We start from the raw sequence: 17989 nt of genomic DNA on the forward strand, positions 1-17989 counted from the left end.
TTCCACTCCCCTCACTGCCTTCCAGGGCCTGGCCCAGTTCCTCTTGCCAGCCTCCAGGGCCTGCCCCCTCTACCCTCCTCGCCCTCAAGGACCTGACCCTGCTCCCCTCCTCACCCTCCTGGACCTGGGTCCCGCTCCTCTCACTGCCTTCCAGGGCCTGGCCCTGTTCCCCTCGCCACCCTCCAGGGCCTGACCCCACTCCCCTCCTCACCCTCCAGGACCTGGGTCCCGCTCCCCGACTTGCCCTTCAGGTCCAGGCCCAGCTCCCTTCCTTAACCTTCTGGGCTGGGCCAGCTCCCCTCATCACCCTACAGGGTCAGGCCTTGCTCCCCTCCTTGCCCTCTTGGGCCGGGGCCCTGTTCCCCTCCTCACCCTCCAGGGCCTCGGTCTCGCTCCCCTCACTGCCTTCCAGGCTAGGGCCCACTCCCCTCAGGAAGGGCATCACTGCCCTCCAGAGCATAGGCCCTGCTCCCCACCTCACCTTCCAGGACCTGGCCTGCTCACATCCATGCCATCATCGGCCTGGGCCCCAGTCCCCTCATTGCTTTCCAGGACCTGGCCCTGTTCCCCTCTGTAGCCTCCAGGACCTGCCCCCACTCCCATCCTTGCCCTAGAGGGCCTGACCCCGTTCCCTTCCTCGCCTTTCAGGGCCTGGCCCTGCTCACATCCATGCCCTCCATGGCCTGGCCCCGTTTCTTCCTAGCCCTCCAGAGCCTGGGCCCAGTTCCCTCCTCGTCCTCCAGGACCAGAACCTTCTCCCCTCAGGAACAGCCAACATCGCCCTCCAGGGTATGGGCCTCGCTCTTCTCCTCACCCTCCAGGGCCTGGGCCCCATCCCCTCCTTGCCCTAAGGGGCTGGGCCATGCTCCCCTCAAAGCTCTCTAGGATTGGGCCCAGCACCCCTCCTCACCCTACAGGGTCAGGCCCTGCTCCCATCCTTGCCCTCCAGGGCCTGGGCACGATGCCTCATCGCCCTCCAGGGCCAGGCGTTGCTCCAGTCCTCACCCTCCAGGGCCTAACCCATCTCCCCTCCACGCCCTCCAAACCAGGACCTGCTCCCCTCCTCGCCCTCCATGGCCTGGGCGCAACTCCCCTCCTAGCCCTTCAGGGCTGAGCCCTGCTCCCCTCCTCACAGTCCAGGGCTTGGCCCCACTCTCTCAGGTATGTCCATCACTGCCCTCCAGGGCATGGGCCCTGCTCCCCTCCTCACCCTCCAGGGCCAGGTCATGCTGCCCTGCTCACTCTCCGGGGTCTATGCCTGCTCACCTTGATGCCCACAGAGTCTGGCCTCGCTCCCCTCTCATATTCCATGGCCCAGCCCTGCTCCCCTCTTTGCCCTGCAGGGCCAGGCCCCGCACCCCTCCTTAAAATCCTAAGCTAGGCCCCCCTCCCCACCTCGCCCTCCAGGGTCAGGCCCCACTCCCCTCAGGCACGGCCATCACTGCCCTCCAGGACATGGGCCTGCTCCCCTTCTTGTTCTCCAGGGCCTGTGCCCCATTCTCTCTCCACTTCCTGTTCATGGACCGTTCCACTTGCCACCAAGCAGGGCCTGACTCTGCTCCCCTCCTCGCCCTCCAAGTTCTGTCCCTGCTCCCCTCCTTGCCCTCCAGGGTCAGGAACTACTCCCCTCAAGCACAGCCATCATGCCCTCCAGGATATGAGACCTGCTCCCCTCCTTGCCTTGGAGGGTAAGGAAGGCAGCAGTTCCCAGGCCCTGGAAGGCGAGGAGGGGAGCAGGGCCAGGCCCTGGAGGGTGAGCAGGGTTCAGGCCCCAGGCCCTAGAGGGTGAGGATGGGAGCAGGGCCTGGCCCTGGATGGTGAGGAGGGGAGCAGGGCCAGGCCCTGGAGGGCGAGGAAGGAACAGGGCAGGGCCATGGAGGGCAAGGAGGGGAATTTGGCCTGGTACATGAGGGCAAGGAGAAGAGGGGGGCCTGGCTCAGGATGGTGAGGAGGAGATCAGGGCCTGGTCCATGAGGGCGATTAGGGGAGGGGGGCCGGTCCTGGAGGACAAGGAGAGGGCAGGGCCTTGCCCTAGAGGGCGGCGAGGGGATCAGGTCCCAGGCCCTGGAGGAGGAGGGGGGAGTGGGGCCTGGCCCAGGATGGTGAGGAGGGGAGTAGGGCCTGGCCCTGGAGGGCGAGGAGGGGAGTGGGGCGTGGCCCAGGATTTTAAGGAGGGGTGCAGGGCCTGGCCCTGGAGGGTGAAGAGGGGAGCAGGGCCGGGCCCTGGAGCATAAGTAGGGGAGCCAGGTCTGACTCTTGTGGGCATCAAGGTGAGCGTGGCCAGGCCCTGGAGGCCTAGGAGGGGAGCAGGGCCTGGCTCTGGAGGCCTAGGAGGGGAGCATGGCCAGGCCCTGGAGGCCTAGGAGGGGAGCAGGGCCTGGCCCTGGTGGGCAGCAAGGGCAGCTGGGCCTGGCCCTGGAGGGTGGCAGTAGGTGCGGGGACTGGCCGTGGAGGGCGAGGAGAGGAGCGGGACCAATGCCCTGGAGGGCAGTGATGTTCCTGAGGTGAGTGGGGCCTGGCCCTGGACTGTGAGGAGGGGAGCATAGCCCAGCCCTGAAGGGCGAGGAGGGGAGCTAGATACAGGCTGTTGAGGGCGAGGAGGGGAGTGAGGCCTGGTCCTGGAGGGCATAGAAGGGAGCTGGGGTCAGGCCCTGGAGGGTGATGAGGGGAGTGTGGCCCTGCCCTTTAGGGTGAGAGGGGATGGGGGCCAAGCCCTGGAGGGCAAGGAGGGGAAATTGCCTGAGCCATGAGGGCAAGAAGTGGAGTGGGGCCTTGCCTAGGATGGTGAGGAGGGGAGCAGTGCCTGGTCCTTGGGTGTGATTAGTGGAGGGGGCCCAGCCCTGGAGTGCAAGGAGGGGGCAGGGCCTGGCCCTGGAGGGTGGCGAGAGGATCAGGGCCCAGGCCCTGGAGGGTGAGTAGGGAACAGGGCCCAGGTCCTTGAGGGTGAGGAGGGGAGCAGGGTCAGGCCCTGGTTGGTGGTGAGGGGATCTGGGCCAGGCCCTGGAAGGTAAGGGAGGGGAGTGGGACCCAGGCCCTGGAGGTGAGGAGAGGAGTAGGGTCCAGTCCTGGAGGGCGAGGAGGGAACTGAGACCAGGTTCTGGAGAGCTAGGAAGGAACGGGGCCCAGGCCATGGAGGGCATGGATGTGAGAAGGGCCACGTCCTGGAGAGCAAAGAGGCGAGCAGGGTCAGGCCCTGGAAGACAGTGAGGGGATCGGGGCTCAGTCCATGGAGGGTATGTAGGTGAGCATGGCCAGGTCTTGGGGGTCAAGGAGGGGAGCAGAGTCAGGCCCTGGAGCGTGCGGAAGGAATGAGGCCCAGGCCCTGGAGTGAATGGAGGTGAGCAGGGCGTGGCCCTGGAGGGCAAGGAGGGGAGCTGGGTCTAGGCCCTAGAGGGTGAGTTGGGGAGCAAGGCGCAGCCCTGGAAGGCAAGGAAGGGACTGGGGTCCTGCACTGTAGGGTAGTGGGGGAGCAGGGCTCTGCCCTGGAGGCAGGCAAGAGGAGCGGCCTGGCCTTGGAGGGCAAAGTGGGGAGCAAGGACCATGTCCTGGATGGCAGTGATGGCCATGCCTGAGGGTAACATGGCCTGGCCCTGGAGGGTGAGGAGGGCACCAGGCCCCAGGCTCTGGAGGGTGAGGCGGGCACTGGACCCCAGGCCTTGGAGGGCAAGGAGAGGAGCATGGTCCAGCCCTGGGGAACGAGGGAGGGAACGGGGTCAGGCCCTAGAGGGTGGCGAGGAGAATAGGGCCAGTGCCTGGAAGGCAGTGAGGTGAGTGGGTCCTAGTCCATGGAGGGCATGGAGGTGAGTAGGGCCAGGCCTTGGAGGGTGAATAGGGAAGCAGGGTCAGACCCTGGTTGGTGGCGAGGATTTCTGGGTGAGGCCCTGGAAGACAGTGAGGGGAGCGGGGTCAGGCCCTGGAGAGTGTGGATGGGAGTGGTGTCAAGCTCTGATGGGCAACGAATGGAGGGGACAGCACCATGGATGGCAAGCAGGGGAGCAAGCATGGATGGCAAGGAGGGTGAGGAGGGCAGTGGGGCTCAGGCCCTGGAGGGCGAGGAGGGGAGCAGAGCCCATGCCCTGGAGGGCAGTGATGGCCATGCCAGAGGGGAGTGGGGCCTGACCCTGGAGGGCGAGGAGGGGAGGGGGGCCTAGCCTGGGATGGTAGAAGGGATGCAGAGCTGGCCCTGGAGGGTGAGGAGGGGAGCAGAGCTGGGCCCTGGAGCCTGAGTAGCAGAGCGAGGCCCGACCCTGGTGGGCATCATGGGGAGTGGGCCCAGGTCCTGGAGGGTGTACATGTGAGCGGGGCCTAGCCCTGGAGGGTGAGGAAGGCAGCAGGGTTGGCCCTGGAGTGCAAGGAGGAGAGCAGGGTCAGACCCTGGAAGGCAGTGAGGGGAGCATGGCCCATGCCCAGGATGGAAGTGAGGGCCATGAGAGAGGGGAGTGGGGCCTTGCCCTAGAGGGCATGGAGGTATGCAGGGCAGGGCCATGGAGGGCTAGGAGGGGAGCAGGACCTGGCCCTGGTGGGCGGCAAAGGGAGCGGGGCCCAGCCAGCCATGGAGGGAGGAGAGTGGAGCAGGGCCTGGCCCTGGAGGGCGAGGAGGGAAGTGGGGCCCGGCCTTCTTGGGCAAGGAGGGGAGTGGGGTCCTGCACTTGAGGGCAGCGGGGGAGCAGGGCCCTGCCCTGGAGGGCAGCAAGATGAGCGGGCCTGGCCCTGGAGGGTGAGGAGGGGAGTGGGGCCCAAGCCTTGGAGGGCAGTGATGGCCATGTCTGAAAGGGGCAGGGCCTGGCCCTGAGGGTGAGAATGGGAGCAGAGTCCAGCCTTGGAGGGCAGCATGAAGAGCGGGCCTGGACCTGGAGGGTGAGGTGGGGAGCGGGGCCCATGCCCTGCAGGGCCCGATGGCCATGCCTGAGGGGAACAGGGCCTGGCCCTTAGAGGGTGAGGAGGGCACAAGGCCCCAGGCCCTGGAGGGCGAGGAGGGGAGGAAGGTCCAGCCCTGGAGAAAGAGGAGGGGAGTGGGGTCAGGCCCTGGAGGTGAGGAGGGGAGCAGGGCCCATGCCCTGGAGGGCAGTGATGGCTGTTCCTGAGGAGAGAAGGGCCTGGCCCTGGAGGGTGAAGAGGGGAACAGAGCCCAGGCCTCATAAACAGGCATCGCTGCCAATCAGGGCATGGACCTCGCTCCCCACGTTGCCCTCTAGGGCCAGGCCTTGCTCCTCTTGCCGCCCTCCAGGGCCGGCCCCTGCTCAACCTGCCACTCTCCAGGGCAGGACCACGCTCCCCGCCTCACCCTCCAGGGCCAGGCCCTGCTCGCCTCCTTGCCCTCCAGGGCCTGGGCCTGCTCACCTTGATGCCCACCAGGGTTGGGCCTTGCTCCCCTACTCACGCTTCAGGGCCCAGCCCTGCTCCCCTCTTTGCCCTCCAGGGCCCTGCAGCCCTCCTTACAATCCTGGGCTAGGTCCCCCTCCCCTCCTCACCCTCCAGGGTCAGGCCCCACTCCTCTTGGGCACTGCCATCACTGCCTCCCGGGCATGGGCCCTGCCTCCCTCCTAGTCCATCAGGGCCTGTGCCCCATTCTCTCCTTAGCATCCAGGGCCTGAGCCCCAAGGCCCTCCTCACCCTCCAGGGCCTGAGCCCCATGGCCCTCCTCACCCTCCAGGGCCTGAGCCCCATGGCCCTCCTCACCCTCCAGGGCCTGAGCCCCATGGCCCTCCTCACCCTCCAGGGCCTGAGCCCCACGGCCCTCCTCACCCTCCACGGCCTGGCCCCATTCCCTCCTCACCCTCCAGGGCCAGGCCCTGCTCCCCTCCTCATCCTGCAGGGCCTGGCCCCACTCCCCTCCTTGCCTTCCATGGCCCTGGCCCACTCCACTCGCTGCCCTCCAGGGCCTGACCCCACTCCACTCCACGCCCTCCAGGGCCTTACCCCGCTCCCCTCACTGCCTTCCAGGGCCTGGCCCCGTTCCCCTTGCCACACTCTAGGGCCTGGCCCCTCTCCCCTCCTTGCCCTCCAGGGCTGGGCCCTCCTCAACTCCTTGCCCTCCAGGGCCAGGCCCCATTCCCCTCCTCACCCTCTAGGGATTGGACCCTGCTCTCCTCCTCACCCTCCAGTGCCAGGCCCTGCTCCCCTCCTCGCCTTCCAGGGCATGGACCCCCCCTCCCTTCCTTGCCTTCCAGGTCCAGGCCCTGCACCTCTTGCTGTCATCCAGGGCCAGGCCCTGTTCCCCCTGCCACCCTCCAGGGCCGGGTCCTGCTGCCCTCCTTGCCCTCCAGTGCCGGGCCCTTCTCCCCCAGCTGCCTTCCCGTGCAGGACCGCGGTCCCCTACTCACCCTCTAGGGCCGAGCCCTGCTACCCTCCTTGCTCTGAAGGGCCAGGCCCCATGCCCCTCTTGAATGGGCATTGCTGTCCTCCAGGGCATGGGCCCCGTTCCCCTCTCTCCTTCCAGGGCCAGGCCTCGCATCTCTTGCTGCCTTACAGGGCCAGGCCCTGCTCCTCCTGCCGCTGTCCAGGGCCTACTCTGCTCCCCTCCTTTCCCTCCAGGGACAGGCCCTGCTCACCTCCTCGCCTTCCAGGGCCTGGGCCCTGCTCCCCTCCTCGCCCTCCAGGGATTGACCCTGATCCCCTCCTCGCCCTCCATGGCCTGGGCCCAGCTCCCTTCCATGCCCTCCAGGGCCAGGCCTCAGTGCCCTCCTCGCCATCCAGGTCCAGGCCCAGCTTACCTCCTTGCCTCCAGGGCTGGGCCCCACTCCCCTACAGACCTCCATGGGCAGACCTTCCTTCCCTCCTCAACCTCCATGGCCCTGCCCCACTCCCCTCTGCACCCTCCAGAGCCTGACCCTGCTGCCTTCCTCACCCCCCAGGGCTGGGCTTTGCTCACCTCCTCACCCTGCATGGCCTTGCCCCACTCCGCTCGCTGCCCTACTGGGCCTGACCCTGCTTTCCTCCATGCCCTCCAGGGCCTTACACTGCTCCACTCACTGCCTTCCATTTCCTTGCCTGGATCCCTTTGCTACCAACCAGGGCCTGACCCCACTCCCCTCCTCACCCTCCAAGGCCTGGCCCTGCTCACCTTTATGTCCTCCATGGCCAGGGCCCTGATCTCCTCACTACCTTCCAGGGTCTGGCCCTGTTCCTGTTGCCCTCCCGGGCTTGACCCCGCTCCCTTCCTCAACCTCCAGGTCTAGGCCCCCCACCTCTCGCTGCCTTCCAGGGCCGGGCCCCACTCCCCTCCTTGCCCTCCAGTGCCTGGCCCTTCTGCCCCAGCTGCCTTCCAGTGTAGGACCCTGGTCCCCTCTTTGTTCTCCAGGGCTGAGCCCTGCTCCCCTCCTCTCCTTCCAGGACCAGGCCCTGCATCTCTTGCCACCACCCAGGGCCAGGCCCTGCTCCCCCTGCCACCTTCCAGGGCCTACCCTGCTCCCCTCCTTGCCCTCCAGGGCCAGGCTCTGCTCCCCTCCTCACCATCCTGCACCAGTCTCCCCTCCCTTCCCTGCCCTCAGGGCCTGACCCTCTGGCTTCCTTGCCCTCCAGGGCCTGGGCCCAGCTCCCCTCCTCGCCCTCTCAGGCTGGACCCTGCTCCCCTTGTTGCCCTCCAGTGTGGAACCCCACTTCCCTCCTCGCCCTCCAGGATCCGGCCCCACTCCCACACTTGCCCTCCAGGGCCTGGGCCCTTCTCCCATCCTCGCCCTCCAGGGCCTGACCCTGCTCCCCTAGCCTCCCTTCAGTGTGGGACCCCACTTCCCTCCATGCCCTCCAGGGCCTGCCCCTGCTCCCTCTAATATTTCTAAAACCTATAATAAAGTTGATTTCTGAACTCTGGAAAATTGAAATTGTGTTAAGTAAAATGCAGATCATGCATTGGGGAGATCATGTGCATTTGGTCATAAAGTTTATAATCACTGTCTAGTTATAGTGGAGAGTGAACATGATGCATACAACTATGGTGAGGTATGAACGCCTGAATCTAACACCGAACTGTACATGTAGTGTTAATGACCATGCTAAATTCTAACAGCATTTGAATCACTAGAAATATTGAAAAGCACCCAAATATTTATAAACCTCGCATCTGTATTCACAGTAATGATGCTAAAAGTACAATGTGTAACATTTCCCAGTACGCATTTATATGCATTTCCCTTTCACAAACACACATGAATGCACACACGTACAAATCATAGAAGCTTAGGGGTTCAGAAACAAATATTTATGGACTTTAGGCCTTCATTATAGTTTATTGACAATTGAAAATAACCAAGTTTAATACTAATTTATATGTGTTGACATTTTTGTAACTTTGAACCCACTATGCTTTCCAGCATGATTAGCAAGCCAACATCTGCTACGTCTTCAAAGGGACTCTTAAAAATCGAAAGTTTACAATGGTGCTTAAAACAATCAATACAAAGTAGGTGGTTCTGAGAATGTCTATAAATAGTGTCAATTGCTTGGCTTCCAATGCATTTGATTGTTCTCCAAGCAGTGTGGGAACAGGTTATAAACTGCCCACTTTCAGTTAAAATAACTAAAATTGATTAATTGGTGTAATGCTAGTTTTTTTTGGTGGGGGATATACAATATATATTGTAAGTATGTTCTTTCAAATTAGTGAATATAAGTATGTATTTCCTAAAAATCAGAACTTATTCCAAAACAGGACATGATTTGGGGACATGAATTTTATTAGATGTTGCATTATATTAGATTTTTGTAGAATGGCAAATATTTTATTTATAGCTACCAACTCATAAAACATTTGTTGTGGAACAGTGTTTGTCTATATGCCTGGCATTGTAGAATGACAGGTACACAGTGCACTTAATAAACTGAAAGTTAAACTCTAAGTTACATCTTACTCAAACTGATTGTGCATCATATTGTAATTTTTCCTAGATATTCCATCATTATGTTTTACTATTCATTTCTGTGTTAGAGTTGTGTATTTTAGTATTTTCTTTAGAGTAGAAAAAAATACTCTGTTGCATCTCAAAGATTAAGGATAATGTTGAACAATTTAAAAGTCTCAAAACTATAGAATCTATTTCTTGGAGTAGTAGATTAATTTTGGGGTAAGAACGCTTCGAAATGAAGATGCTTTATTGTTGAAAGTCATCAATAAATGAAAGGAAGAATGTAAATAAAAATGGGAATATTTTCCAGTTCTGTGTAAGTCTCTAAAATATTTGAAAAGGAAAACCATTAAGTGCAAGATATGACAATATATAAGTTTTCCTTCAGATTAGAAATTTGATGCTAAATATTTAACATTTAATCTTTATTTAATAGTAACTATGAATGGAGGCCATTATGTTGACACCCTGTAAGCTGATTTCTAATCTTAAACTGAAAAAAAAAAAACCATGTTTTGTTCATTACCCCTTTTCCCTCTGTGCTTGAAAACATTGGCTTTTATCACAACACTGGAAGTATATCGAAGCCAGGAGCCAGGAGCCTCCTCCAGGTCTCCCACGTGGGTGCAGGGGCTCAAGGACTTGAGCTGTCTCCTACTGCTTTCCTAGGCCACAGCAGAGAGCTGGATTGGAAGTGGAGCAGCCAGGACTCAAACCGGTGCCCCTATTGAAACCTTAAGTTTTAGCCTTCCCAATAAAAATAAATCTCAGCATCATTTAAAATGTTGGCTACTGCCATTGAGTGAACACAATGAAATTTGACAAAACGCTTTACTTGGGTGTAAGATACCATTCTCTGAATCAGGTTTTATGATTACCTAAGTCATTTTTCATCCTTGTTTTATGAATATAAACATCGATACATTTTCTTAGCTTCAGATTTTGAACATTCCAGTGATGTAGCTCCTGCTAACAAAGTGCCTGAATATTTTGGTACCTCGTAGCCTTTTAATGTGTCATATCTGGTCATATACACATGGGATCTATTATAACTTAGAGATAGTTTCCATAAATAGAATAATATTTTGGATAACCACTGATGAATTGAAGAATCTATTTCCTCTTCAAATTTTTTTTATTTTAAGGCAATTTTGTGAAATTGAATTTTACCTATAGTTTTATTTGTCTTTGTGTCCAGGTAAAGTAATAAATAAAATAGCTCCAATTATACCAAGCACCTGCATATGTTTCTAACTCTACCGTTTGAGGTAAGTCAGCTTGAGCATGTCCCGAATTGCACATCTCTTCCCTCTCTTATTCCCACTCTTATATTTAACAGTGATCACTTTTCAGTTAAGTTTCAGCACTTAAGAAGAATTGTGTATTGATTACAGTATTCAACCAAAAGTATTAAGTAGAACAAACAAAAAAAATACTAAGAGGGATAATATATCAAGTTGCTCATCAACAGTCAGGGTGAGGGCTGATCAAGTCACTGTTTCTCATAGTGTTCATTTCACTTTAACAGGTTTCCTTTTTGGTGCTCAGTTAGTTGTCACCTATCAAGGAGAACAAGTGGTATTTGTCCCTTTGGGATTGGCTTATTTCACTCAGCATAATGTTTTCCAAATTCCTAACAGGGATCACTTTTCAGTTAAAATTTAAACACCTAAGAATAATTGTGTGTTAATTACAGAGTTCAACCAATGGTACTAGAACAAAAAAAAATACTAAAATGGATAAAGTATTACATTGTACATCAACAGTCAGCACAAGAGCTGTTTGAGAAACAGTGACTTGACCATGCTTGTATATTTTCACTAAAAATCATTAGAATACTTATTTTGAAAAGCTGAAGTCTTAGGCATTTGGATGAATATACAAAGGATTTTCAAAAAGTGGAAAACAAAATTAAAAGTTCATCTTGGTGCAAAAAGTTTTGAACACAGTGAATAATTTTTTTCAAAACACACACTTTCCCTAAACAGTTTGAAGACACTTCATACTTCAGCTGCCATCAAAACAAAAGTAGAAAAATAATTTTTTTCATTCCAGTCAATGAAGCTGGATTAATACAGTGATACTAACTTGAACTATAAAAATTTTTATGTATAAGTCTACCATGATGACACTATTTTAATAGAAATATTTATAATCTGGAATTATTTTTTCAGATTGTGTTTGCTCATCTTGAGATGAAGATAAAGAAACATGTCTCCCCCAAATCTTCCTCTTATTTCAACTCACTCCAATCTTCTTAGTATATTTGAATGGTAATGGAAATGTGTTGACTTTTGGAGTTCTGTACTTGTCCTTCCATTTTCTACAAGATGTGTCCATTATGTATCTGTTGTCTTTTTTGTTCCATTACTAAATTTGTGGAATTTTGGTATGAAATATGCAGTGAAACTCTCAAAGAAAATAGTATATAAGGCATTACAATTACTATAAAATCATCAAAGATTTTTCCCACATAAATATGTGTATATAAATGTATATGCATATATTTATATGTGTAAATGTGTATTACTATTTATAGGTACATGGCTCTTATTTTCCACTATGATGTCTATTTTAAAAATTAAAATGGAAATCATTTGTTGTGATGCACCTGTTAAGCCATTATTTGGGATGTCCATGTAGTGAAAAGTGTCTGCATTCCAGTAACACCTCCACTTCCTATACAACTTCCTGCTAATGCTCACCCTGGGAGGCATCAGATGATATATGAATTACTTGGGTCCCTACCACCCAGGTGGGAGACCTAGGTGGAGTTCTTGGCTCTTGACAATGGTATGGCCCACTCCTGGCTCCTGTGATTATGGGGAGTGAACCAATAGATGGAAGATAATCTCTTTCACTCTCACTGTCTCATTCTGCCTTTCAAATGAATAAAAACAAATAATCTTTTAAAATTAAATGGTAAAATATCATATGGTGAGAAAGAAAACCAACAGACATACTTTCTCTTAAATACAAAGTGGTATTCCTAAAATCCGTACCTTCTTCTTAGAATTTTCTCATGTGAAATTGCACATGACAGATGGATGCTGGTATTACAGAATTACTGTACCTCCTCTCCTAGAGAAGAACATCAGCATGGATTTCAATAACTCTATTCCTCTCATTTTTTGTTTCCTGTCAAGATTATTTTGCATGAACATTTCAGTCTTGGTGACAGTGATTATGATGATGACTTATGTGTTTTTTTTTTTTTTCCCAATCTGGAATGGTCAATGGAGAAAATATCCCTATGGAGAATCTTGAAAGCCTCATTATTCCAATATCACAAATATGAAAATTGAGACACAGAAAAGTGTGGTTTTCCCAAATTCACACAAAAACTCAGAAGTGAAGCCAAGAGTAGTACCCAGCTCATGTGCAACAAATCTAATGCAACCTGCACTGTCAAGCTCACACGGTGATTAGGTTGAGTAGTGTAATTACCTAAAGTACAGGGCAGCAAAATAGTGCCCCATTTACCAACCCAGTCACAGCAAGTGGAGGAATTATGTGAATGAGAGTCACCATATGGATGGTGCTCACACATTTCACAATCCTGTACTTTACCTTCTTATCCTGAATGCTCTATAAACAGGAGTTTGAGATAGAATTTGAATAAAACAAACAAACAAACAAACAATCTCCAATTCTGGAGCCAGATAAAGACATAGGTGTTTAAATCCTGGGGTTAGAGTTTCCATCTGTGTCATGTTCATGTAAACTTTACCTCAATTGTCTCATAACACAGAAATAATATTCACAACATGAGGGGAAAGTGTATTAGAAATAAAGCACATGTAGCACATATGCTGTAAAATGATGCATGTAGTGATCCTTATGATTACTAAGCAGTAATATGTCAGTTCTCATCAAATATTTTTTAAAGATTTATTTATTTATTTGAAAGGCAGAGAGTTACAGAGAGACAGAGGCAGAGAGAGAGAGAGAGAGAGAAAGAGGAAGAGAGAGAGAGAGAGAGAGAGAGAGAGAGAGAGGTCTTCCATCTGCTATTTCACTCCCCAAATGGCAGCAATGGCCAGGGCTGAGCAAATCTAAAGCCAGGAGTCTGGATCTTCTTCTGGGTCTCCCACATGGGTGCAGGGCCCAACAACTTGGGCCATCTTTCACTTCTTTCTCAGGCCATAGCAGAGAGCTGAATTGTAAGTGGAGTGACCAGGACTTGAACTGGCACCCATGTGGGATGTTGGCACTTCAGGTGGCGGCTTTTCATGCTATGCCATAGTGCTGGCCCCTCACCACTGAACTTTAAATAAAATTTTTACTATATTGTATTATTTTTGTCAAATGGACTAGTGTATAGATAGGTAATAAATGAGACATGATGTTAATTGAGCCCAGCAGTGAAATCAGTGACAATCCCTAGTTAAGAATCATCTCAATTTCAGTATTGAATTGTGTAAATGTCTAAGGAATTTATACTAACTTTTATGAATCATGTGATTTGAAGGTTACAGATATAAATATGTCTTTGGAAATTTGAGTTATTTCTCATCACATTCCCATTGGCACTGTGTATTCACAGAAATTGAGATTATTTCAAATATGAAAATGCAGAACATTCAAAATATATTTGGTGTAAAGAATGAAATATATTTGGTGGTGAAGCAGACCTGTCCCTATCAGATACAAAGATCTGGTATAAAATTACAGCAAGAATGAAAATATGATGTTCTCACAGGTAAAAACTGACCCAGGGACAGAACAGAGTAGAGCAGAAAGCTGTGCATATGAGGGGCCTTCAAAAGCTCACGGATGGGGCCAGTGCTGTTGTGCAGGGCACTGAGCCTCTGTTTGTAACACCAGCACCCCATGTGGAGCACCAGCCTGAATTCTGGCTGCTCTGCTTCAGATTCAACTCCCTTCTAATGCACCTGGGAGAGCAGCAGACAATGCCCTGAGTACTTACTCCCTGCCACCCACATGGGAGACCCAGATGTGGTTGTGGGCTCATCTGACTGTTTGGGGGAGTGAACCAACAGATTGTAGATTTTTCTCTTTCTCTGTTTTTCTCTCTCTGTCTCCATTAGCATAACTTTCAAATAAATAAAATAAATCTTGAAAAAAAAACCCTCAGAAACCTCTTGGAACACAAGAAGTTATCATTTAATTCCATTTTCTGTGAGCTTTTTGAAGCCACTTTCTACATGGAAGCTTTATTTATGATGGAATTGAAACAGTGATCACTGAGAAAATGGTGACTTTTGTAAAAAGCTACCTAGAACAACTTGTTCTTTTTAAATATTTACTTATTTGAAAGAGTTACACAGAGAGAGGGGAGGGAGAGAGAGAGAGAGAGAGAGAGAGAGAGAGAGAGAGAGAGAGAGAGAGAGAAAGGTCTTCCATCGACTGGTTCACTTCCCAGTTGGTTGCAATGGCACTGATTCAAAGCCAGGAGCCAGGAGCCAGGAGCTTCTTCCCAATCTTCTCCATGGGTACAGGGGCCCAAGGACTTGGGCCATCTTCTACTGCTTTTGCAGGCCACAGCAGAGAGCTGGATCAGAAGTGGAGCAGCCAGGTCTCGAACTGGCACCATATGGGATGATGGTGCTTCAGGCCAGGGCGTTAACCCACTGCACCACAGCACTGGCCCCAAGAATAACTTGTTATTCACACAGAATAAATGGAAGCAATTGCTTTCCTCTGTATACTAAAATCAATACTTCCTGGTTTGACAGGTTCAATTTGAAACGCAAACCTTAAACTCTTTGAAGATGTAGAATACATTTGTGGCCTCAGCAGAGAGTATCCTTCAATAGCTCTAACCATTAAAGAAACAGTGTGTAAATATAAATACATTAAGAGCTTCTGATCATCAACAAATACTCCAAGAAAAGGGGAGGGCACAAACAGAGAAGATAGTAGCTTCCATACAACTGAAGGTATTAAATTAGGACTCAGACATTTTAAAGTCCATAAAGAGTAAGATTAATTTTAAAAAGAATTCATATCAGATACATGGAGGTATTTCATAGAAGCACTACAGTGGGCCATTATTTTTTTAAAAAACAAAGTTAATTTATCTATGAGAAATGAGAGAGAGAGGCCTTCCATACACTGGCTCACTCCCCAAATGGCAGCACTTCCCAGGTGCAGCAGCAGGGAGTGAATTGGACACAGAGCAGCCAGGACTCCTGGTGCTACAACATGGGACATGGACACCAACTCTGGATCCTAAACTCTTCAAAGATACTTGACTCCATTAGAAAACAGGAAAGGCAAGATAAAAGCACAGTAAGATAACATTTATTGTCATTGTGTTGTAAAAAAAAAAGTTGAACCTGGTAAATCCAAATGCCGGCAAAGATTTGGGTGAACTTGAACCTTTATGCCCTGGAATGAATAAGAAAACTAAACTGATACAACCTTGGAAAACATTTTTTTTTCACATTAGTGTGTTAAGATGAACATTCACATAACATTCAACCTATTGAAGCTCCTGGCTACGTATCCACATAGGTCCCATCACAGGTTTATCATGCAAGAGCAGAACCAAATACCTTGGAGACATCTTGAATGATAATCCCTTTCTTGTCTACTTCTCTTTATTATTGTGATTTTTAATTTTTAAATCCACAAAGCAAAAACTGGGAGGTAATACTACATGAATTCCCTTTGTTGTTAAATATGAAAGGTAATCATTTGTATGCATCTTGTGAATGTTTATAAATTATTATCACGAACATGCAACCTGATTAAACTCAGGGTGGGATTATTTTTATATTTACTCCTCTTCCATGGTGTCTTTGTGTAAGCCTTTGAGAATCTGGTTCTCCTAGGTAGACCAAAAGGAGAAAGCACTTGAATTTAATGTTCTGTTTTGCTTCTTGTGTTTCCTTTCTTTGTCCAAGGTGAAAGTGTGGTTCCAGAACAGGAGGATGAAGTGGAAGAGGGTAAAATTGGGCCAGCTGGGCACTGCTGCCTGAGAAAAGGAACTGGTGAACGTGAAGAAAGGAACTCTGTTCCCTTCAGAGCTGTCAGGGATCGGTGCAGCCATGCTCCAGCAAACAGGGGACTCTCCGGACAATGAAGACAGCCACAACAGCGACCACAGATCAGAGCATGCACACTTATGATCCACACAGACAGGACCAACTCCATCCTCAGGAAAGAAGCACCGTGATGGCAAGTCTTACCCAACAGAGTTTTCACAGAGAGATGGCCATGGCCATGATTTTTAATATTATCAAATTCAGGCATCATGGGTCTGTTTTGCATGATTTATAGAGGATTTATACTAAGTGCCACTTATCAAAGATGCTTCCATGATGAAAATCAGAAGGTGAATTTTCTTTGAATAGTCAGAGATGTTTGGTTGTATGTATGACAGTGAGCAGGTATGTTTGCCTTTGCTTGTACTGAAAAATTAAATGGGTACCCAAGAACAAATTATGACACATTTCTACACGAGATGCCTCCAGAGTGAAATCGTTGAAGATGAACTTGCTTTAAACTCTCAGCTGATGAAAATAGGCACTGATAATGCCAGCCAGGCCAGCTTCCTGCCTTTTTATGCATGTGTCATTCTGAGACAATCCATATGTGCTTACTTGTGTACAAGTAGAGAAACATACAGTAGATAGAGTCTGATATGACATATTCTTGTACCACAGACAAAACAAACATTATGTTGCATTTACTATCAACTGCTGCTAATAAGTTTTTATACAACTTACCTAGCTCCTCCTTGATTCGTCCTATCTTGTAGCTTGAAAAAAAAATAGGATCATAGGCAAATCAGTTACTTTGTGGAAAGAGCTTTGTTGTGGCAGACACTGTGATTTTATTTCTATAAAATTAAAGCTGTTATGAATATGACTTAATTAACAAGAAAATGTTTCTTCCTTCTTAGAAATGGTGTCAGACAAGGAGCAAAGACAAATGGGCTCCCCAAGGGGATAGACAAAACAATTCTGAATGTCTTCAAATTAAATTCAGTAAAAACACATTATTTTTTAATGTGATGTATTCTTGCAGAACAACCATCTTTGTATTTTGTGAAAAATGTTTAATAAATGATCCTTTATAAATAATTTTGGTCTCCCCATTGTGATTTCCTTAATTTCTATAGATTTTAATATTCATATCTAAGAGTGCCCCAGACTCAAGTGCTCTGTGCTAATTCAGATCAAGATCATTAATGAATCAGTTTTTCATTTGTAGATTTATTATGGCAAGAAAAAAAAGCAATCTTTGGGTGATCGAAGAGAATCTAAACATCATCATACAGTAAACCATTTTCTTAATTTGAAGAATATGGCAAATTAATGTTTTTGTGTGTTTTACAAAGCAAAGAGAAAAGATAACACTAACTGCCATGACAAATAAGTAAAGTAGTCATATATTTTAAAATTTATGTTTAACATATGTGAATCAATCCAATAGTTGTTTTAAAGTCACACCAACCAGAGTCCTTGAGCTAGCAAATCAGAATCTTCATTGGAATGGACACCACAGGTATCAGAAGACAATGATTATAGGCTGGCGCCACAGCTCAATAGGCTAATCCTCCAACTGTGGTGCCGGCACATGGGGTTCTAGTCCCAGTCGGAGTGCTGGTTCTGTCCCGGTTGTTCCTCTTCCTGTCCACCTCTCTGCTATGGCCCGGGAAGGCAGTGGAGGATGGCCCAAGTGCTTGGGCCCTGCACCTGCCTAGGAGACCAGGAGAAGCACCTGGATCCTGGCCATTGTGGGGGTGAACCAACGGCAAAAGGAAGACCTTTCTCTCTGTCTGTCTCTCTCACTGTCCACTCTGCCTGTCAAAAAAAAAAAAGTCAATGAGTGTATTAACTTAATACATTTCGTGTCATGTATGGTTGTACATGCATTGGATGCCTAAGACCTACTTACAACTATATCATGTTATTTTTTAACTGTTCCACATTTAACCAGAAGAATTTGGAAACATTACCATCATTCCTCCTTCCTCCATAGAAATAAACAGAAAAATAATTCATAAACATTTCCAAATTACTCATTATTTGATTTTATTTCAGAATTAGATTGACAAAAATATATTGATTCTATTCTAACTTAGTCTAGCAAGACATATATGAGTATTCAAGAAATACAGTAAATTATATTTTTGTATCATATTTTCTCTTTGTGAGATACATTTTATCACACTG

At 49.8% G+C, this 17989-nt stretch overlaps 1 protein-coding gene across 2 annotated transcripts in view; it reads left to right on the plus strand.

The window, feature by feature from the left end:
- LOC127489782 (nuclear factor 1 C-type-like) overlaps window positions 1-16870 on the plus strand; it is a 122121-nt gene extending 105251 nt beyond the window's left edge. Inside the window, exons 3-4 of one of the 2 annotated variants that reach the window (XR_011384396.1) lie at window positions 10039-10108; window positions 15713-16870. Coding sequence is in view for 1 of the 2 variants with exons in the window: in XM_070063810.1 (XP_069919911.1) it covers window positions 15713-15716 (4 nt within the window). In the remaining variant the exon portion in view is untranslated. The remainder of the gene's footprint in view (window positions 1-10038; window positions 10109-15712) is intronic. The other variant, XM_070063810.1, reaches the window with a different exon arrangement.
- Window positions 16871-17989: the final 1119 nt, after the last annotated feature.

The sequence above is a fragment of the Oryctolagus cuniculus genome, chromosome 19 (genome assembly GCF_964237555.1).
Source record: "Oryctolagus cuniculus chromosome 19, mOryCun1.1, whole genome shotgun sequence".
NCBI lineage: Eukaryota > Metazoa > Chordata > Mammalia > Lagomorpha > Leporidae > Oryctolagus > Oryctolagus cuniculus.